Below are 22,439 nucleotides of genomic sequence, written 5' to 3'. Positions count from 1 at the left end.
TGGGCCAAGACCGCAGAAAGTGGAGGAGAAGCATCCGGGAAGGCGTCGAACACCTCGAGTCTCTTCGCCAGGAGCAAGCGGAAGCCAAGCGCAGGCAGCGCATGTCAACCCAAGCACCCCACCCACCCGCCCCTTCAACCACCGTCTGCCCCACCCGTGACAGAGACTGTAGGTCCCGCATTGGGCTCATCAGTCACCTGAGAACTCGTTTTTAATGTGGAAGCAAGTCACCCTCGGCTCCGAGGGACTGCCTAAGATGATGATGATAGGGCTCGGTTCAGAGGAGACTCCCAGACTATGGACACCACCTTTTGGTCAAGTGTTGGCAGAAGGCCTGAACTGTAATGCTGCCAGGGGAAGCCAGGTATGTACCCAGGGGTAAATAGAGGGAGTATCTTTCCCACTCATCCTTGCACACATTCCAGGAGCCAGTTTGACAGCAACACTGAACACAAAGGCAGCAAGTAGCAGGAGTCCCGCTCTCAAACTGGGATGAAGACTGCCAGCTGCATGAATTCTATATGAAAATGAGTTTGTGCAGTCTTAATCCTGTTCGTACTGGGTGCAGGTCTACAGTATAAAAATCTCCGTACTTCTGCACAAGGTGGCAACCTCTGATCGACCAGACTGCCGTGGAAAGAAATGTTGTACTGATGTAGGGCCCTGGGGGGCGGGGCTGTTATGAAGTGGAGAGTAAAGCATATCGTTGGCACGGTGTAGAGAGATTTACTCTTCACCTAACTTGCACTATACCTGACAAAAGTTGCCAAAAGTGGCTCCAACGCACCTCACCTTAACATCCATCTCGGCTGTTCGCCATCTCTTTGTTGTTGCCACAGCAAGGCATGGAATGTGTATAGGAGTTAGAGCTAACCTTGCCTCCATTTCCAAGTGAAACCCTTTCCTCATGAGGGCGAGTATACATCTATACTACAGCACAAGACAGACAGGGATAGCAGCACCTGAAAAGTGCTCGAGCACGAAGGAGGAAGGGATGGGTTTGGGGGACTGTCAGACACAGAGTGGGATCTGAATGTAAACCGGAATATGGAACCAATTCTATCCTAACCTTTTTGATCTAGGTCCAAACAAAATTCCAAGTATTTTGGCAGTTTTCCCCCCCCTTAAAAACAGAGTGAAGACAGAGTCAGAAAGACTCTTTCCTTGATCCCTTCAACCCGACCACCCCACCAGGTGGACAGCTCAGAAGTGACGAGGCCCCGACTGCGTGCCCTCGCAGGGGGACGCAATAGATCCCATGGCACTATTTCGACGAAGAACAAAAGGAGCTCTCCCCGGTGTCCTGGCCAACATCACTAAACCAGATTATCTGGTCATTTATCACATTGCTGTTTGTGGGAGCTTGCTGTGCGCAAATTGGCTGCCGCGGTTCCTACATTACAACAGTGACTACACTTCAAAAAGTACTTCATTGGCTGTGAAATGCTTTGGGATGCCCAGAGGTCATGAAAGGAGCTATAGAAATGCAAGTCTCTTTCCTTTCTTCAATGCTTTTGCACATTCACCCTCTAAGCGTGGTTCAGTTTTGCTAACTAACACATTCTAATCACCTTCGACCTCCATATCCTCAGGCGACGATGATGACGGGGGTGAATTAAGTAGACTGGAAGGAAGAAATCCACCGTGATACATCAATGCCTGAACAGCACGCTCTATGTTCCCATCAAATCTCCTGAGGGCAATCTCTGCAGCAGAGTGATCAAAACCCAAAAACGCTACCTAGAATTTTTTTTTTTTTTTTTTTTAAAAAGGAAGACATTTTTGAAGTAAAAAATGGATCATTTGTTAAAATAATTGTCTGAATTCAACAATTTTGACAGTATCAGAAATTTGGTTAATTTATTATATATTATAGACTTTTCTTTGGTAAAATTAAGATCAGCAAGCCTTGAACCTTACACTGAAACGGTATACATATATTTTTTGTAAAACACTAGAAATTTACTGATTTCAGTATGACCAGCATAAATGGTAATTTGCATCTCATTAATAAGTCAGGCATGAAACTGCAGATGTCACAAAAATGAGAAACCAGGTTGGTCATTCAGCTGTGATCAAGTGTCAATCTCATTTCATTTTTTTTTCATTATAAACAAAACACACAATGAACTCTAAATTTAGTGAGAGATAGTCCAATAACTACTGGTAATACTGAACACCCTCAGAGTGCCAGGGTTCAGATCCCAGCCTCAACTGGTCTCAGTGTCACTAGGCCAGAGAAAGGAGGGGGGGGGGGGGGGGAAGGCAGAATACCACACCCTAGATCCTAGCTTAAACATAGAAGATAGGAGGAGTAGGCCATTCGGCCCCTCGAGCCTGCTCCGCCATTCAATGCGATCATGGCTGATCATCCAAGTTTAGTACCCGGTCCCTGCTTTCTCCCCATACCCCTTGATCCCTTTAGCCTTAAGAAATATATCCAACTCCTTCTTGAATATATTTAATGAATTGGCCTCTACTGCCTTCTGTGGTAGAGAATTCCACAGGTTCACCACTCTCTGGGTGAAGAAATTCCTCATTTCTGTCCTAAAAGGCCTACCCCTTATTCTTAGACTGTGACCCCTGGTTCTGGATTCCCCGACCATTGGGAACATCCTTCCTGCATCTAGTCTGTCCAGTCCTGCCAGAATTTTATAAGTTTCAATGAGATCCCCTCTCATTCTTCTAAACTCCAGCGAGTACAAGCCCAATCGACTGAATCTCTCCTCATACGTCATTCCTGCCATCCCAGGTATCAGCCTGGTGAATCTTCGTTGAACTCCTTCCATGGCAAGAATATCCTTCCTCAGATAAGGCGACCAAAACTGCACACAATACTCAAGATGTCGTCTCACCAAGGCCCTGTACAATTGCAGCAAGACATCCTTGTTCCTGTACTCAAACCCTCTCGCTATGAAGGCCAACATACCATTTGCCTTCTTAACCGCCTGCTGCACCTGCATGCTTACCTTCAGCGACTGGTGCACAAGGATGCCCAGGTCTCGTTGCCCTTCCCCTTCTCCCAATCTATTGCCATTCAGATAATAATCTGCCTTCCTGTTTTTGACACCAAAGTGGATAACCTCACATTTATCCACGTTATATTGCATCTGCCATGCTTCTGCCCAATCACCCAACCTGTCCAAATTATCCTGTAGTTTCTCGGCATCCGCCTCACAGCACACACGCCCACCCAGCTTTGTGTTGTCTGCAAATTTGGAGAGATTACATCTAGTTCCCTTGTCTAGATCATTAATATATATTGTGAATAGCTGGGGTCCAAGGACCGATCCCTGCGGTACCCCACTAGTCACTGCCTGCCACTCGGAAAAAGACCCGTTTATTCCAACTCTTTTGCTTTCTATCTGCCAACCAGTTCTCCATCCAAGTCAATAACTTGCCCCCAATCCCATGTGCCTTAACTTTACACGCTAATCTCTTATGTGGAACCTTATCGAAAGCCTTCTGAAAGTCCAAATACACCACATCCATTGGTTCTCCCTCATCTATTTTACTAGTTACATCCTCAAAAAATTCCAGTAGATTAGTCAAGCACAATTTACCTTTTGTAAATCCATGTTGACTTTGTCCGATCCTGTCACTGTTTTCCAAGTGCTCTGCTATTACATCTTTTATAATGGACTCTAGCATTTTCCCCACTACTGATGTCAGGCTTACCGGTCTGTAATTCCCAGTTTTCTCTCTACCACCTTTTTTGAATAGTGGGGTAACATTAGCTACCCTCCAATCCATGGGTACTGTTCCAGAGTCTATCGAATGTTGGAAGATGATCAGCAATGCATCTACTATCTCTAGGGCCACTTCCTTAAGTACCCTAGAATGTAGATTATCAGGCCCTGGGGATTTATCAGCCTTCAATCCCATCAATTTCCCTAACACCATTTCCCTACAAATACTGATTTCTTTCAGTTCCTCCCTTTCATCAGACCCTATGTTCCCCGACATTTCTGGGAGGTTATTTGTGTCCTCCTTTGTGAAGACAGAACCAAAATATGTATTTAATTGCTCAGCCATTTCTTTGTTCCCCATTATAAATTCCCCCGATTCTGACTGCAAGGGACCGACGCTTGACTTCACCAATCTTTTTCTCTTCACATATCTATAAAAGCTTTTACAGTCAGTTTTTATGTTCCCTGCAAGCTTACTCTCATATTTTATTTTCCCTTTCTTAATTAATCCCTTTGTCCTCTTTTGTTGAATCCTAAACTGCTCCCAATCCTCTGGATTACTGCTTTTTCTGGCCAATTTAGATGTCCTCTCCTTGGATCTTATGCTATCCCTAATTTCCCTCGTTAGCCACGGTTGAGTCACCTTTTTTGTTTTATTTTTATGCCAAAGTGGGATGAACAAATTCTGTAGTTCATCCATGCGGTCTTTGAATGTTTGCCATTGCCTATCCAGCGTTAACCCTTTGAGTAACATTCCCCAATCAATCCTACCCAATTCGCGCCTCAGACCATCGTAGTTTCCTTTATTTAGCTTCTCTCCCTCTCCTACCCTTATCATTACGCGTCAGCTGTGGCACCGTTGGTAGCACACTCGCTTCTGAGTCAGAAGGTTGTGGGTTCAAGTCCCGCTCCAGGGACTTGAGCACATAAATGCTAGGCTGACACTCCAGTGCAGCGCCGAGGGAGTGCTGCACTGTCGGAGGTGCCGTCTTTCGGGTGAGACATTAAACAGGTGGCCGTAAAACATCCCATGGCACTATTTCGAAGAAGAGTAGGGGAGTTATCCCCGGTGTCCTGGCCAATATTTATCCCTCAACCAACATAAAAGCAGATTATCTGGTCATTATCACATTGCTGTTTGTGGGACCTTGCTGTGCGCAAATCGGCTGCCGCATTTCCCACATTACAATAGTGACTACACTCCAAAAGTACTTCATTGGCTGTAAAGCGCTTTGATGGTCATGAAAGGCACTATATTAATGCAAGTCTTTCTTTTCTTATCTGGAAAATGCATGTGCACATGGATGATGGGATATGGTACACAATAAATATAGGTTTACGCAGAAAAAGATCACTTGAGACATACAGCTCACAGCCCTGGAATTGTGCCCTAGAGTAACCAACATCTTGAGAAGGGGGAACATAAACTGGAGGGGGCGGAGGAAGAGAAACTAAGAATTTGGGGTGTGGTTAATACAGTGAGGGACCTTCACAGACGAATGCGTGAAGATACAAACAGTTTGTGTGTGCAAGTTATCCATGACCGTGGAACAGAAACAATACACACCTGATTAATAGTTTCTTCAGAGATCTGGACTCGGTTACTCGGTCCAGCTTCTTCATCTAGGTAGGCTAGCTCAGGGCTGTGTTTAAGTATCTGTAAGAAAATTCAAAAACAGCTTGAGGGGCAGTCTAAAACCTACAATAATGCTGCACATCTCAGCAATGAGCAAAGTTTGTGGTATTCAAAATGGGTGCAACACAAATTGGAACCTTTTTTAAAAATAAAATCTGGTTGTTGAATAGTGCATGCGTCTAAATAACTTAATCATAATACTCAGGATGAGAATTTTGGTTGATTAGCAACAAATTGAAGTTATTTAATAAATTATAGGGGCAATTTTCCTCGGATATTTTAGGCGCTAAAGAGCATCTGAGGTGGCCAAGATAGGGTCTTGAGCTAAAACGTGTTTAGCATAAGCCGCCATCTTGGTAAAGGAGTTGAAGCTTGCACTAGGAGTGGCCGCCCAGAGGATTGTTAAGGGGCTGATGGCACTCATTAAGGAGGCTGCACAACATTTTGATGGATAGCACTTGACCGCACACCCTCTCTACAGCGACCAGCTTATTGGGAGTAAACAAGTCATTGCAGAGGATTTCAGGCGTTACTTACTGTTCACTTGCTGGAGGTTTGAAGAGGACCTTTGAAACACATTGGGAGACTTTCTGGGACAGTCAAGATGTCACCAACATTATCAACATTTATTTTGGAAATTCTCTTGAGGTCTTTACCTAAAAAGAGTAAGTGCTGTGCTACTCCACCTTGTAGGAGAGAGGGAGTGCTTGGTTATCAGCATCTTGCTAGGGGACCCCCCTTTGCCTGCAGGAGGAATGGGAGGAGGACATGAGGCCTGGCAGAGCAGCACCAGCACTCTGAAATTGCTACACACTAAGGCTACAGCTTAGTGCACACTTAGTGACATTTGTAGGCCAATTTGCTTTGTAATCCTCTGCCCGTCACTTTTACTTTCCACGGTTACACGTGCTGCATCATCTGTGGCACCAATAAAGCGCAGTATAGGAATGGTATCGTTTTCCAGGTCTTCTAGGTGAGAATACCGATCTTAGTAATGTTCCATACTTAGAAATTGCAGATCAGAAAGGACGGCCCATCCCTATTCCTGCTGTAGAAAAAAAGGTAAGTGGCTTGCACCTAATGGATCAGTTTCATAGTACAGTTTTCTAGCAATACTGACATGCCTAGCTTCTTCATGTCTTCACATTTGAATCAGAAGTGAATGGGCTATGGTTTAGTATATGCTTGGATCAGGTTTGTGTTTATATGGAAATGCGCATATGTGTCCACCAAATCGTCATGAATAGTCTCTAAGCATAGATATAGAGATTCATCTGTATTACCACCTATCCGGGGGGGGGGGGGGGGGGGGCGGAGTGCGGTTCCAGATAGTAGACTTCGGATCTTTTGATAAGCTGCTTAATGTTTTTTTTAAACCTTGTCTTAAAGTAAACTGCGACCAAATACCAGAAGGGACCGAAGGTATGGTTGCTAAATTTGCTGATGACACAAAGATAGGTAGGAAAGTAAATTGTGAAGAGGGATAAGGAGGCTACAAAGGGATATAGATAAGTTAAGTGAGTGGGCAAAGATCTGGCAAATGGAGTATAATGTGGGAAAATGTGAAGTTGTCCATTTTGGCAGGAAGAATAAATAAAAAAGCAGCATATTATGTAAATGGTGAGAGATTGCAGAGCTGAGATGCAGAGGGATCTGGGTGTCCTAGTGCATGAATCACAAAAGGTTACTATGTAGGTACAGCAAGTAATTAGGAAAGCGAATAGAATGTTATCGTTTATTGCGAGGGGAATTGAATACAAAAGTAGGGAGGTTATGCTTCAGCTATACAGGGCATTGGTGAGACCACATCTGGAGTACTGTGTACTGTATTGGTCTCCTTATTTAAGGAAGGATGCAGATGCACTGGAAGCAGTTCAGAGAAGGTTTACTAGACTAATACCTGGAATGGGCGGGTTGTCTTATGAGGAAAGGTTGGACAGGCTAGGCTTGTATCTGCTGGAGTTTAGAAGAGTAAGAGGTGACTTGATTGAAACATAAGATCCTGAGGGGTCTGGACAGAGTGGTGAACTTGTGGCATTCTCTACCACAGAAGGCAGTTGAGGCCAATTCATTAAATATATTCAAGAAGGAGTTAGATATATTTCTTACGGCTAAAGGGATCAAGGGATATGGTGAGAAGGCAGGGACAGGGTACCGAGTTTGGATGATCAGCCAAGATCTCATTAAATGGTGGAGCAGGCTCGAGGGGCCGAATGGCCTACTCCTATCTTCTATGTTTCTATTCCTTTCACAGCTTTAGCCAGAACATGCACAAGTCAGTGGTAAAACTGCAGTGAGGTTTTTTCATTGTATGGACTCAAATAGAACACTATACACAACTCATTGTATGGACTCAAATATAATGCTTCACAATTCATTGTATGGACGAAATATAACACTATACACAATTCTGAGCAGTGAGAATGACTGACCTCTATTGCACGGTCCAAGATATTGTCGGCTGATCGAAATGCCTTGGCGGCAGCCTTTTCCGAGTAGCCCATGGCCACCAAGGAATTCACAGCTTCTTGTTTTTTCCTCCTCCTCTCAGCTTTCTCTTTTCTCCTTATTTCAGCTTTCTCCTACAAAATATAGAAAATATAGTCATATCTGTCAAACATCTGCATACCCTTAGTTGGAACAAGAGTTCCAAGAGCCAAAATAAAATTTCGGTCCATTTTTAAAATGGTGAAAAATAAGGTGAACCCCCACCCCCCCCCAAACTGTAAATTGGAGAGTATTTCACATCGCTCCACGGAGAATGAGCATATACAATGGCTAGAAATTCAGCTCCGGAACTGGGGCTGAATTCAACTAAGAGCATTAGTCTGATATAGTGCAGTTGGATGCAGAGTAAACGCCCTCTACGTTGCTGCAGTTTAACCCAACATCACCAACACCAGTGTGTTTGTCCACTTCCCACACAAGCCTTTTAAAGCCTCTAAGCGAGAGACTGCAAGATGCAAGTCTCACATTATGACCCGAGCTACACTACACTAATGAGTAAAGGCTAGACATTCACCAAAGTCTCAGGCTTCTTTTACCCTCCTCATTGCTACATTGGCAGGATCCTGCAAAACAAGTCAGTCTCCTAGTTCAGGGATGGTGTGTAGCATTGGCAGAAACAAGGGTAAGGGGAGAACACACCTCTTAATGTTTCAAACAAAGTTAAGCAAATGTATCTATAGTGGAACCTCCATCAACCACCATGATGGGAGGAACCCTCCGCCAGGACAGTACAAACGTGGTAGTAGTCAGTTTAATTGATAGGTTAATAGGGAAGGAGTTGAAGGGACAGGTGGTAAGGAGCAACAAGGAGGGAAAAAGCCCACGATAAAGGTCAGTCAGTCTGCTAAGAGAAAGGCAAGAATAGTCTAGGGAGTTTATTGCAAGACTATTGCAGAGCAAGCCCGTGTAAGCTTCAACTGTTTCAGTGCTTGACTGACCAAAAGCATCATCCAGTCCTCAACATAGTGTGGTTTATTATTAATGAGGAAGGGTTTGAAGTGAAGTAAGATTGGATTATAACCATTACTCTGCACATTCACTAGCCGTCTGTAAAATAAGTCAGCTTAATGATTCGTATCTGGCCTTGTCTCACTCAAAAGGGGTCATTATTCCACCTGCTTTAGTCTGATCCAGTTTTCCCTTTATGCTACAAACACGCCTTGAGAAAGCTTGAGCTACAAGTAAAGCACCTGCTTGTTTCCAGTGTTACCCTACGGCACGCAAAATGGGTAAATAGAGCAGCTAGCTTGGATAAGATCAGAGAAGCGCACCGAGGGCATGTGTGAAAGACACGTTGTGCAGTTTGGATCAAAAGGAGGTACTATTGTTACACCCCCCAGGCTACATTCGCGCAAGATTAGATACTAGGCAGTGTGGGCGCACCCCTGCACGCAAGATGTGGGTATCACTTACAAAAGGAATGACTAGCACTACTGAACCAAAGAGATTATCCATGGCAGACCCAAACATTGCAACAACGTCTTACTCAGAAAAACCATTACCTCTCTCCTCTGGTAGATGTGTGATGCAGCAAAGTCAAGATCATCGTCACATGCTCGCAAGCCCAGCCGTGCCTCCTGGGCTGTAAATCCAATATTCATTAGCTGCACCATCTTTTTATCATCCACAGAAAGCTTTCCCAATAACATTTCTGCCTGAATCAAAGTAAAACAGGGAGAAAATATTTATGAAGCAAAAAGAAACTTGAGCAGAATAAGGAGTGTCTGCTGCTATCAGGAAATAAGAATGGAAGGGTGTGATTAGCTATAAGGTAGCAATCTAAGTGACAAGTCCAAATGGTCACTACATTACAGGAAAGAGGTGACTGCACTAGAGAGGGTACAGAGGAGATGTACGAGGACGTTGCCAGGACTGGAGAATTTTAGCTAGGAGGAAAGATTGGAGAGGCTGGGGTTGTTTTCTTTGGAACAGAGGAGGCTGAGGGGAGACCTAATTGAGGTGTATAAAATTATGAGGGCCTAGATAGAGTGGATAGGAAGGACCTATTCCCCCTAGCAGAGGGGTCAATAACCAGGGGGCATAGATTTAAAGTAATTGGATTAGAGGGGAGTTGAGAACTTATCACCCAGAGGAACTCACTGCCTGAAAGGGTGGTAGAGGCAGAAACCCTCATCACATTTAAAAAGTACTTGGATATGCACTTGAAGTGCCGTAACCTACAAGGCTACGGACCAAGTGCTTGAAAATGGGATTAGGCTGGAGAGCTCTTTTTTTGGCCGGCACAGACACGATGGGTCGAATGGCCTCCTTCTGTGCCATAAATTTCTAGGATTCTCCAAGAGTCACCACATAAACCATCTAAACCTGCAGTGTAGATTGCAACCTCCAAGAACTAACCAAACGTCAGGAGTGGCTGCACTGCGTAGTAACAACTTCCAAGTGGGCAATGCTTTTGGTTCACCGCACACTAGATAGGATTTGGAGCAGACACTCCACCTCTTGAAGGTGCTCATATTAAAGGATTAGTGCAATTATAGCCAAGTTTATCAAAGGACAATATATAATAACTTAAGTGTTAATCTTCAATCTGCATGTGCACGGATTTCAAATCTCTCCCTCAATAAGTTTAATGAAGCCTAGCAGTACCTCCATAATATCCAGGACTTCTACTAAAAAATATCAGCTCGAGTTTTTTTAAAAAAAGCGGAATAAAGACAATGCACTTTATTGCCAAATAAAACACAAACATCACTGGAATTAAGCAAACTGAAAGCAATATTAAAAAAAAAAACAAGTTAATGACTACAAACAGAAATGGAGCTAAATCTGGCACCTCATTCAGATGTTTTTTGGCCTGATCCAGTTTTCCTTTATGGTGCAATACCACTCCCTGAAGAAGCTGGAGCCGCAAGTATAGCACCTGTTCATTGGCAGTGTTGCCCTATGAAAGGCAAAATGAGCAAACAAAAAGGCTGGCTTAGACAGCATTGCAAGTTGTAGCACATCAGAAGAGCAGAGTATAAGTGATGGAAGAAACTAAAACAAAATATATTAGTTGCATAAATTAACACACTCTTCCCCTGAAAAATCCACAGCTTTCGAGTCTAGCAATTGTTTGGAAACACAGCCAACGTCACCAGGCTGGCAGTGATTACACGGCAGTAAGTTCATTTAAGGGTTCAAGTGACATCACAAATAACAAGTATCGTTTGCAATCTAGGAGGAGATATTATTGCTAGTCCCAGGATTGCATTCACCACTGCGATTTTATAGTGCTGACTTGCAGTTTAAGTGGAAAATTAGTATAGGCAAAATTCTGCCAAAGCAAAGCAGGTTTAAAAAAAAAAAAGGAAATGAACAAACCTTCAGGTTGTAGAGTCGCTCCAGGTTCTCTCCGTAGCAGTTATTCAGCCGGGTTTGGGCCCGTTTTAATCTCTCTTCCGCATCACGAAGGCAGTCGAGCTGCTCCAGCTGAAGATAACACCACACTACTTCCAGTTGTAGGACTGCATGGTTATCCACAATGTTCAGGAGCTCAGACCCGCACTTTCTAGGGTAGAAACTCTGGATCAATACCTCATTTAAATATCCATCAACCATAAAGCTTTTGATAACAGTTTCACATTTAATCATGTGAATTTTGTGCTCAACAACGGGAGGGATATGAATAGCATTACAACAGTGACTACACTTCAAAAAGTAATTAATTGGCTGTAAAACGCTTTGGGACGCCCAGAGGTCGCAAAAGGCGCTATATAAATGCAAGTTTTTTCTTTCATGCAAAATTGAAACACTTGCCACTTCAGGCATCCAGCATCATTAATGACTCCCAGGTCCAGTATAGCAGATGTCAGATGCAGAGTAAATCACATTCTCCTTTGACCCAAAAGTTTGCTTTACATTTCTCAATTCCCATATCAGTTACCAGTGAAATTGCCAACTTTATTCCCACCAAGATCAAAATCTGATTAAGACTCAATTTTGTATCAGGCCCTGGTAGCCAGCAGACAGTGGAGAAGGAGCACGTATTAAAAAAAGTTTCGAAAAAGGTCAATAAAATGCAACCAAAAGGGGGAAAAAAAACCCTTTAAAAAAGGTGCAACTAATTTGCAGCGAGAAACTTTGCACCATCCCAGCACAGTGAAGGTTATAGATTCAAATTAGTTAAGAGTGTAAACAATTGCATAATTGAGTAAACAAAGTAAAACGCAAAAGTATGCTTTTTTTTTTGGAGGGGAGGGGGTGAAAGAGTAAAAAATAAGGGGGGGGGGGAAAAAAAAAGGAGAACTTTTGATTTGGATAGCCAAGCTAACGTTATTGTCACAAAATAAGATTAAAAAAAAAAATTAATTCACAGGATGTGGACGTCGCCAGCAAGGCTGGCATTTATTGCCCGTCCCTAATTGCCATCGAGGAGGTGGCGGTGAGCCGCCTTCTTGAATACAACTGAGTGGCTTGCTAGGCCATTTCAGAGGGCAGTTAAGAGTCAACCACATTGCTGTGGGTCTGGAGTCACGTATGGGCCAGACTGGGTAAGGACGGCAGACTTCCTTCCCTAAAGGACATTAGTGAACCAGATGGGTTTTTAACGACAATCCGATAGTTTCATGGTCACCATAGCTTTTTATTCCAGATTTAAAAAAAAAATTAATTAGAAACATGAATGTTGAATTAGGTGAAGGCCAATAGCACGATTTTCCACCCCCCCCACCCACATGCAATAGATTGTAGAGAAAGGCTCAAGTATTGTAATTAGAAAAAAAACACAGATCAAACAATTATACACTTAATCTCAATATTAAATTACCGTTAGCATAATTCACTGTAAATGACAGGATAATTAAACCATGGGTTTCACTTGATGGCGTGTTTTTCAGCCACAGGCCAGGTAAGTCTCATTCAATTATTAATGGTCTGGGCTTAGTTAACTCTGGCACTGATGGGGAAACTACAATGAGGGCAGGGGAGAAGGTGGTGGTGGGGGGGGGGGGGGGGTGGGAGAGAAAGGGGGAAGAGAGGCCCAGACTCCCACTCCTGATTAGGTTGCGCTCTGATGAGGAAACTGATCAGTAATTTGCAACAAAAAACTCAGCTTGCTGGCTTCAAAATGTTTGAATCTGGACAGAAAAACCCATGACTGAAAACAATAAAAGATTCGATAAAATGCTACAGAATTTCCTGCAGTAGAAAGAAGTGATTGTGGGGTGGAAGTACATGGGGGGGGGGGGGGGGGAGAAAAAAAATCCCTATAATCTGTCCTGGCAAAAACTCAATGAGTAGATGGTCACTGAATACACAACGCTCTTTAATGTCATATGCAATAAAGGAATGTAAAAGGAGCAATAATTACCCAAATTCTTCATCGGCATCCAACAGATACAGCAGCGCCGAAGCGTAATCTTTCTTTTTCATAAATGCTCTGCCTTTTTCATGCAGTGTCATGGCTAACAGAAGTGCCTAGCAAGCAATGAAACAGGAATTTAAAATCGCAAAGCTTGATGCGAGACCGGCTAAGTTGAGCATTTTGTAATTAACAGCCAGACAGTGACTCTCCACCAAGTTGCTTTCTCAAATGAAAAAAAAAGTTAAGGATGTGTCATTTGAAACAATGGAAGAAGTAGAGTATTGGTAACCAATCCAGACTGGAGTTCATTTTTACGTCTTAGCCTTCCCACGGCAGGAGAAAACTGTGCCATGCTACTTTTCAAAACCAGACTGCCTTGGAGTGTCACACCTACAAATGGGAAGAGTCTGCTTCCTGGCCTTGTCCTCAGTAGAAAAAGCATTTTATATTACAATCAAAGCTACTGTATTATGATTAGCTACACAGAACAATAGAATGGCCTCTGCTTTGGTCCCATAATCTATTCTCCCGCACTATTCAACATCTGTATCAATTTGGGAGAGAAAATGACCATTCTGTGATGGCGTTAATTAGTTAGTGCCCCGAGTACCCGACACCATCCTGGGAGCACCATCGCCAGAAAGACAGCGGTGGATCAAGGGGGAATTAGGGACGGCCAGTACATGTGGCTTTGCCAAAGTCACCAACATCCTGAGAAGAAATATTTTTTTTTTTTTTTTTTTTTTAAAAATGCATCTCATCTATATATATATAAAGCGGCTCTTCTGTCTGTCTGTCCGTCCGTTCTCTATACGTTTGAAATGTACAGAGCGTACCGACGCACGCGTCGCCTCAAAAGAAAGCTTGCGATTCCGGACCGGTCATAGGCGTATTTACGTTTCGGCCGGACAAAAATCCCGCCTGCGGTATCCCAAAAACGTTCAGCGTTCCGCTCATTAGCATCTCATTAGCGACCGTGTGACATCGAGGTCCACCAATCGGACGGCGGGTTCCTTCCTACAGTTGAGTGTCGAGTGACTCGACGATTGACCAATCCTACACTTTGGTGACCTGACCGGTCGACCAATCGGTGCGTGTGTGGGCGGGCCTTATCCTTCTGAACCGAGGTGAGTGGCCGCCATCTTGATTTTTCACAATTTTTTCCCCCACACTTTGTGTGTTAGGGAACTAAGGTAAATATTTTAATGATGTGTTAGGGAATTAAATAACAATTTAATGGGGGGGGGGGGGGGAAAAAGAGGGAGAGCCTCGGGAAATCGCGGGGGGGGGGGGGGGGAAAAGAGGAAGAGAGCGCCTCGGGAAATCGCCGGGGGGGGGAGCCTCGGGAAATCGCAGGGGGCTCGCGCCGCCCGCACATGCGCCGCCCGCCCGCCCACAGCGGCCGTCCATCAGCCGCGCTATACGCGGGGGACCTCAGCTCCGGACCTCAGGCACTAGGCAGGGGGAGGGGCCAGAGAGAGGGACAGAGGGGAGCGGGGGAGGGGAGGGGTGGGGTGGGGGTGGGCGAGGGGAGGGAAGGGAGGGAGAGATAGGACAGGGAGAGGACATGACAGGGAGAGGGGGGACACACAGGGGCAGGGAGACCAAGCGCCCCAAAATTGCCCTCGCAACGCAGGGCTCCCCAGCTAGTGACTAATAAAATTCCTCCAACTTCACTTCTTCCGAGGAAGAGATCTTTTACATACATACGAACTAGGAGCAGTAGGAGGCCACTCGGCCCTTCGAGCCTGCTCTGCCATTCAATAAGATCATGGCTGATCCGATTACTCCACATTCCCACCTACCCCCGATAACTTTTCACCCCCTTGCTTACCAAGAATCTATCGACCTCTACCTTAAAAATATTCAAAAATTCTGCTTCCACCGCCCTCTGAGGAGGAGAGTCCCAAAGACTCACGACCCGGAGAAAAAATGTCTCCTCATCTGTCTTAAATGGGCGACCCTTGATTTTTAAACAGTGACCCCTAGTTCTAGATTCTCCCACAAGAGGAAACATCCTCTCCACATCCAACCTGTCATAGAAACATAGAAGATAGAAGCAGGAGTAGGCCATTCGGCCCCTCGAGCCTGCTCCGCCATTTAATGAGATCATGGCTGATCATCCAAACTTAGTACCCTGTCCCCGCCTTCTCACCATATCCCTTGATCCCTTTAGCCTTAAGAAATATATCTAACTCCTTCTTGAATATATTTAATGAATTGGCCTCAACTGCCTTCTGTGGTAGAGAATTCCACAAGTTCACCACTCTGTCCAGATCCCTCAGGATCTTATGTTTCAATCAAGTCACCGCTTATTCTTCTAAACTCCAGCGGATACAAGCCTAGCCTGTCCAATCTTTCCTCATAAGACAACCCGCCCATTCCAGGTATTAGTCTAGTAAACCTTCTCTGAACTGCTTCCAGTGCATTTACATCCTTCCTTAAATAAGGAGACCAATACTGTACACAGTACTCCAGATGTGGTCTCACCAGTGCCCTGTATAACTGAAGCATAACCTCCCTACTTTTGTATTCAATTCCCCTCGCAATAAACAATAACATTCTATTAGCTTTCCTAATTACTTGCTGTACCTGCATAGTAACCTTTTGTGATTCATGCACTGGGACACCCAGATCCCTCTGCATCTCAGAGCTCTGCAATCTCTCACCATTTAGATAATATGCTTCTTTTTTATTCTTCCTGCCAAAATGGACAACTTCACATTTTCCCACATTATACTCCATTTGCCAGATCTTTGCCCACTCACTTAACTTATCTATATCCCTTTGTAGCCTCCTTATGTCCTCTTCACAATTTACTTTCCTACCTATCTTTGTCTCATCAGCAAATTTAGCAACCATACCTTCGGTCCCTTCTGGTATTTGGTCATGGTTTACTTTAAGACAAGGTAAAAAAAAACATTAAGCAGCTCATCAAAATATCCAAATTCTGCTACCTGGAACAGCACCCCCTCCCCCCACTCCGGATAGGTGGTAATATAGATGAATCTCTATATCTATGCTTAGAGACTATTCATGACTATTTGGTGGACACATACGCACATTTCCATATAAACACAAACCTGATCCAAGCATATATTAAACCATAGCCCATTCACTCCTGATTCAAATGTGAAGACATGAAGAAGCTGGGCATGTCAATATTGCTAGAAAACTGTACTATGAAACTGATCCATTAGGTGCAAGCCACTTACCTTTTTTTCGACAGCAGGAATAGGGATGGGCCGTCCTTTCTGATCTGCAATTTCTAAGTATGGAACATTACTAAGATCGGTATTCTCATCTAGAAGAAGAAAAGTTGATTTATTCCAAAACAATCAGAGTGGTCTAGAAAGCAATGGTATACGAAGCGAACAATGGATTTAAAAAAAAAAATTTAAATTTTTTTAATTTGTTTTTTTATGGGATGTGCGCGCCGCTGGCAAGGCCAGCATTTATTGCCCATCCCTAATTGCCCTCGAGAAGGTGGTGGTGAGCCGCCTTCTTGAACCGCTGCAGTCCGTGTGGTGAAGGTACTCCCACAGTGCTGTTAGGGAGGGAGTTCCAGGATTTTGACCCAGTGATGAAGGATCGGCGATATACTTCTAAGTCAGGATGGTGTGTGACTTGCAGGGGAACTTGGAGGAGGTGGTGGTGTTCCCATGCACCTGCTGCCCTTGTCCTTCTAGGTGGAAGAGGTTGCGGGTTTGGGAGGTGCTGCGAAGAAGCCTTGGCGAGTTGCTGCAGTGCATCTTGTAGATGGTACACACTGCAGCCACGGTACGCCGGTGGTGGAGGGAGTGAATGTTTAAGATGGTGGATGGGTGCCAATCAAGCAGGCAGCTTTGTCCTGTATGGTGTCGAGCTTCTCGAGTGTTGTTGAAGCTGCACTCATCCAGGCAAGTGGAGAGTATTCCATCACACTCCTTACTTGTAGATGGTAGAAAGGCTTTGTGGAGTCAGGTGAGCCACTCGCCGCAGAATACCTAGCCTCTGTTGCCACAGTATTTATGTGGCTGGTCCAGTTAAGTTTCTGGTCAATAGTGACCCCCCAAGCTGTTGATGGTGGGGGATTTGGCGATGGTAATGCCGTTGAATGTCAAGGGGAGGTGGTTAGACTCTTGGTTGTTGGAGATAGTCATTGCCTGGCACTTCTGTGGCGCGAATGTTTCCTGCCACTTATTAGCCCAAGCCTGAACATCGTCCAGATCTTATTGCATGCGGGCATGGACTGCTTCATTATCTGAGGAGTTGTGAATGGCACTGAACACTGCAGTCATAAGCAAACATCCCCATTTCTGACCTTATGTTGGAGGGAAGGTCATTGATGAAGCAACTGAAGATGGTTGGGCCTAGGACACTGCCCCGAGGAACTCCTGCAGCGATGTCCTGGGGCTGTGATGATTGACCTTCAACCACCACAACCATCTTCCTTTGTGCTAGGTATGACTCCAGCCAGTGGAGAGTTTCCCCCCCGATTCCCATTGACTTCAGTTTTACTAGGGCTCCTTCATGCCACACTCGCTCAAATGCTGCCTTGATGTCAAGGGCAGTCACTCTCACCTCACCTCTGGAATTTAGCTCCTTTGTCCATGTTTGGACCAAGGCTATAATGAGGTCGGGAGCCAAGTGGTCTTGGCAGAACCCAAACTGGGCATCAGTGAGCAGGTTATTGGTGAGAAAGTGCCGCTTGATAGCACTGACGACAACACCTTCCATCACTTTGCTGATGATTCAGAGTAGACTGATGGGGCGGCAATTAGCCGGATTGGATTTGTCCTGCTTTTTGTGGACAGGACATACCTGGGCAGTTTTCCACATTGTTGTGTAGATGCCAGTGTTGTAGCTGTACTGGAACAGCTTGGCTAGAGGCGCGGCTAGTTCTGGAGCACACGTCTTCAGCATGATAGCCGGGATGTTGTCAGGGCTCATAGCCTTTGCTGTATCCAGTGCGCTCAGCCGTTTCTTGATATCACGTGGAATACTGGAAGATCCGCCAGGTGGTCAGTTTATTCACGAGTCCGCAACTCACGCTCAATCCAAATATATCAAGCCGAGGTTACTGGCTGGATATCAGGAGCAGGTGCCCAGGCTGAGTTAACCCTCTCCTCCCCCACCCCCAATACAAGAGCACAGAAGAGAATTGCAATAGGCCAGCTGCTTCCCCAGTTGAGCTCAGCACAGGGAGGGGTGGGGGGGGAATTGCTCACTGTTAAAAACTCTATCAACATTTAAAATGTTGCTAGGAATGGTGACCAGAACAACTGTCCCTCTCTTTCTTCCTCCCCCCATCCCACCCCACCCAAACGTGTTGCATTTACCCACTAATCTATTGAGGTAATAAATACAGAAAATGCTGGAAACACTGAGCATCTGTGGAGAGAGAAACAGAGTTAACGTTTCAGGTCGATGACCTTTCGTCAGAACTAAAAACGATCGACCTGAAACATTAACTCTTGTTGCTCTCTCTCTCTCCAGATGCTGCCTGACCTGCCGAGTATTTCCAGCATTTTTGTGTTTTTATTTCAGATTTCCAGCATCCGCTGTATTTTGCTTTTGGAATCTATTGAGGTAGTTGCAACAGGCAGAACTTTGAAAGGGTTAGGACTCGGGAGCAACGCCAGTGAATGGCGGACTTGTTGCAAAGTACACCTGGCTCTAGTTAATATCGTCCGGAGTTCCATAAACACAAGACTGAAGGACAGGAAATTTTATTCCGATATTCTTCTCAGACAAACTTACCATGCTGAGCCAAGAGTTCAGCGCCCTTTCTGGTCCGAGATATTTTGGCTTTCCTCTCATCCTGTTCCCTCATCTCCTCTTGGAAGACTGTCTCCTGCTCTTTTGCCTCTTCTTCAGTAACAGTTATTTGCATAACCATAATTATTGAATTATTTTTTACGTTCTGTTCAGCAAGCAATCGATCTGAAAAATATAAGACCACTTTTTTCAACAGATAAAAAATACAAGTAATTTGCTCTTCAGATCAGCAGAGTCACGGACTGGAAGGATACAGGTTTAAATTTTCCTCACTCCCTGAATTACTGTAGTGTGTTTTATTAAAAAAAAAAGTCAAATGCAGTATCTCTTAAATGATGTATAAATACATTCTGCTGTTCAAGGCTATAAAATAATCTATCCCGAGATTGAACTCTGTGACTTAGTCATGTTGTGATGCCCCAAAAGTAAGCAACATCACTAAATGGATTTAGGAAAATTCCCCACTGCCATTTTAGATTGGTTGCCACCTGTGCTTTGCAAAATCAATAGCAAACAATGAAAACTATTTCCTAAAACACAACACTGTTATTTAGGTAATTACTTCTATCTGAGTGAACAGGCCATCAATATACAAGAGAAAGGGTGTCACTGTTCTTTTACTTCTGGATTACATCGGATACACAGCACAGAAACAGGCCATTCAGCCCAACCTGTCTATGCTGGCATTTATGCTCCACTCGAGCCTCCTTCCCTCACCTAACTATCAGCATAACCCTCTATTCCCTTCTCCCTCATATGCCTGTCTAGCCTCCCTTTAAATGCATCTATACTATTTGCTTCAACCACTCCGTGTGGTAGCGAGTTCCACATTCTCACCATTCTCTGGGTAAAGAAGTTTCTTCTGAATTCCCTATTGGATTTCTTGGTGACTATCTTATATTGATGGCCTCTAGTTTTGCTCTTCCCCACAGCGGAAACATTCTCTCTGTATCCACTCGATCAAAACCTTTCATAATTTTAAAGACCTCTATTAGGTCACCCCTCAGCCTTCTTTTTTCCCCCAAGAGAAAAGAGGCCCAGTCTGTTCATCCTTTCCTAATTAGGTATACCCTCGCATTTCTGGTATCATCCTTGTAAATTTTTTTTGCACCCTCTGTATCCTTTTTAGAATATGGCGACCAGAACTGTATATAGTGAGATGAACGAGAGGAAAGTCACCCTCTTTGTTGGCAAGGACCCTATGAGAGGTTAATATGGAGCATTTTCCACAGAGTTGCTACTTGAGCAGAACAATACTATTACTATTGCAATCTACTTACCCATTTTAAGAACTTTGGAGTTCATTATGAGTTTAACGTGCCCTTCATTCATTCCTGTCAATTTTGCAATTCTGTACAAGGAAAGAAGATACAACCATGGAGATGCAATTTTCATAGAAAAATGATACTATTGCAAAATAAAATAAATCTCTTTTCAACTGTAGTCCAGTCCTCCTCTGCCCACCGCAGGCTGCAGGAATGAAAGGTAAGCATCAGGTGTGTGCAAGATGGGCATTTTAAAATTTCTAGGTCACTTTTTGGTACTTTCAGGTTAATGTGTTGCCCTAATACCCTCAGTTTCTAAAGCTACATTTATATTTTATTTCAAATACGGGGGATGGTGTCAGAGGACTGGAGAATTGCAAATGTTACAACATTGTTCAAAAAAAGGTGTAAAGATAAACCCAGCAACTACAGGCCAGTCAGTTTAACCTCGGTAGTGGGGAAGCTTTTAGAAACAGTAATCAGGGACAAAATTAAGTCACTTGGTTGGATTAATTAAGGAAAGCCAGAATAGATTTGTTAAAGACAAATCGTGTATAACCAATTTGATCGAGTTTTTTGATGAGGTAACAGAGGGTTGATGAGGGCAACGCGGTTGACGTGGTGTACGTGGATTTCCAAAAGGTGTTTGACAAAGTGCCACATAATGGGCTTGCCAGCAAAGTCGAAGCCCATGGAATAAAAGGGACAGTGGCAGCATGGATACGGAATTGGCTAAGTGATGGGTAATACAGTAGTGGTGAACGGTTAGTTGTTCGTACTGGAGGAACGTATACGGTGGTGTTCCCCAGGGGTCGGTTCTAGGACCACTGCTTTTCTTTATACTAATGACTTGGGCTTGGGTGTACAGGGCACAATCTCAAAATTTGCAGATGACAAAACTTGAAAGTATAGTGAACAGTGAGGAGGAGAGTGATAGACTTCAGGAAGACAAACAGGCTGGGGAAATTGGCGGACACGTGGCAGATGAAATTTAACGCAGAAAAGTGTGAAGTGATATTCTTTGTCCCAAAATGTGAGGAGGACGACATATACATAAGAAATAGGAGCAGGAATAGGTCACTTGGCCCCTTGAGCCTGCTCCGACTAAATGGTACTAATAAGTTATAAACTAAATGGTACAATCCTAAAGGGGGTGCATGAACAGAGACCTGGGGGTATACGTGTACAAATCATTGAAGGTGGCAGGGCAGGCTGAGAAAGCAGTTAAAGACTTACGGAATCCTGGGCTGCATAAATAGAGATAGAGTACAAAAGTGTGGAAATTATGATGAACCTTTATAAAACACCGGTTCGGTCTCAACTGGAGTACTGTGTCCAATTCTGGGCACTGCACTTTAGGAAGGATGTGAAGGCCTTAGAGAAGGTGCAGAAAAGATTTACGAGAATGATTCCAGGAATGAGGGACTTCAGTTACATTGATAGACTGGAGAAGCTGGGGTTGTTCTCCTTGGAGCAGAGAAGGTTGAGAGGAGATTTGATAGAGGTGTTCAAAAACATAAGGGAATATGGACAGAGTAGATAGAGGGAAACTGTTCCCATTAGCGGAAGGGTCGAGAACCAGAGGACACAGATTTAAGGTGATTGGCAAAAGAACCAAAGGCGACGTAAGAAAAAACTTTTTTATATGCAGCGAGTGGTTAGGATCTGGAATTCACTGCCTGAAAGGGTGGTGGAGGCAGATTCAATCACGGCTTTCAAAAGGGAGTTGGATAAGTATCTGAAGGAAAACAATTTGCAGGACTACAGGGAAAGGGTGGGGGAGTGGGACTAGCCGAGAGTTGGCATGGGCTCGACGGGCCGAACGGCCTTCTTCCGTGCTGTAACCATTCTATGATTCAGCTATCTTCCAACACAATCCAAGTGCGAACTGCATAAACTTATTTACTCCAATGTTAGCTTAAAGTCCATTTATCGAAGCCGGTATATAGTGCATCATAACATGAAGCATAACATTTGCATTAGCGATGGGCAATAAATGCTGACCTTGCTAGCGATGCCCATATCCAGAGAATGATTTTTATTTTTAAATTACGTTTAAATTAGTATAAAAGTGAAGATAGGAATATAACATTATTTTTAAAAAGTGGATAGTCAATACTTGCACCAAGCAGACTTAAAATACGAGTTAGCTTCTGAATGGCTTTAGGAAACCAACAGGTGCGTACACCTATTCATTCATTTTATAATGCTCCAGTCTAAAATTGATGCAATTGTGCAGTGAACACACAATGTAATTCCTCAAGACAAAACAGATG

At 44.1% G+C, this 22,439-nt stretch overlaps 1 protein-coding gene across 4 annotated transcripts in view; it reads right to left on the bottom strand.

Annotated features, from left to right (window-relative positions):
• Positions 1-22,439, bottom strand: part of nub1 (negative regulator of ubiquitin-like proteins 1) — a 38,459-nt gene that overhangs the window by 4,673 nt on the left and 11,347 nt on the right. For all 4 annotated transcript variants that reach the window (XM_085987481.1, XM_085987484.1, XM_085987483.1 and 1 more), the window contains 10 exons: positions 20,179-20,249; positions 18,881-19,063; positions 16,354-16,442; positions 13,145-13,251; positions 11,158-11,344; positions 10,628-10,735; positions 9,336-9,488; positions 7,758-7,907; positions 5,257-5,346; positions 1,572-1,740 (listed from right to left, as the gene is read on the bottom strand). In XM_085987481.1, coding sequence (XP_085843607.1) covers positions 1,572-1,740; positions 5,257-5,346; positions 7,758-7,907; positions 9,336-9,488; positions 10,628-10,735; positions 11,158-11,344; positions 13,145-13,251; positions 16,354-16,442; positions 18,881-19,063; positions 20,179-20,249 — 1,307 coding nt within the window. The remainder of the gene's footprint in view (positions 1-1,571; positions 1,741-5,256; positions 5,347-7,757; positions 7,908-9,335; positions 9,489-10,627; positions 10,736-11,157; positions 11,345-13,144; positions 13,252-16,353; positions 16,443-18,880; positions 19,064-20,178; positions 20,250-22,439) is intronic.

Source organism: Somniosus microcephalus, chromosome 5 (assembly GCF_052327205.1).
Source record: "Somniosus microcephalus isolate GS21.2 chromosome 5, FLI_Smic_1.0, whole genome shotgun sequence".
Taxonomy (NCBI): Eukaryota; Metazoa; Chordata; class Chondrichthyes; order Squaliformes; family Somniosidae; genus Somniosus; species Somniosus microcephalus.
The sequence above is the reverse complement of the archived record's forward strand: the minus strand, read 5'-3'. Positions and strand labels throughout refer to the sequence as shown.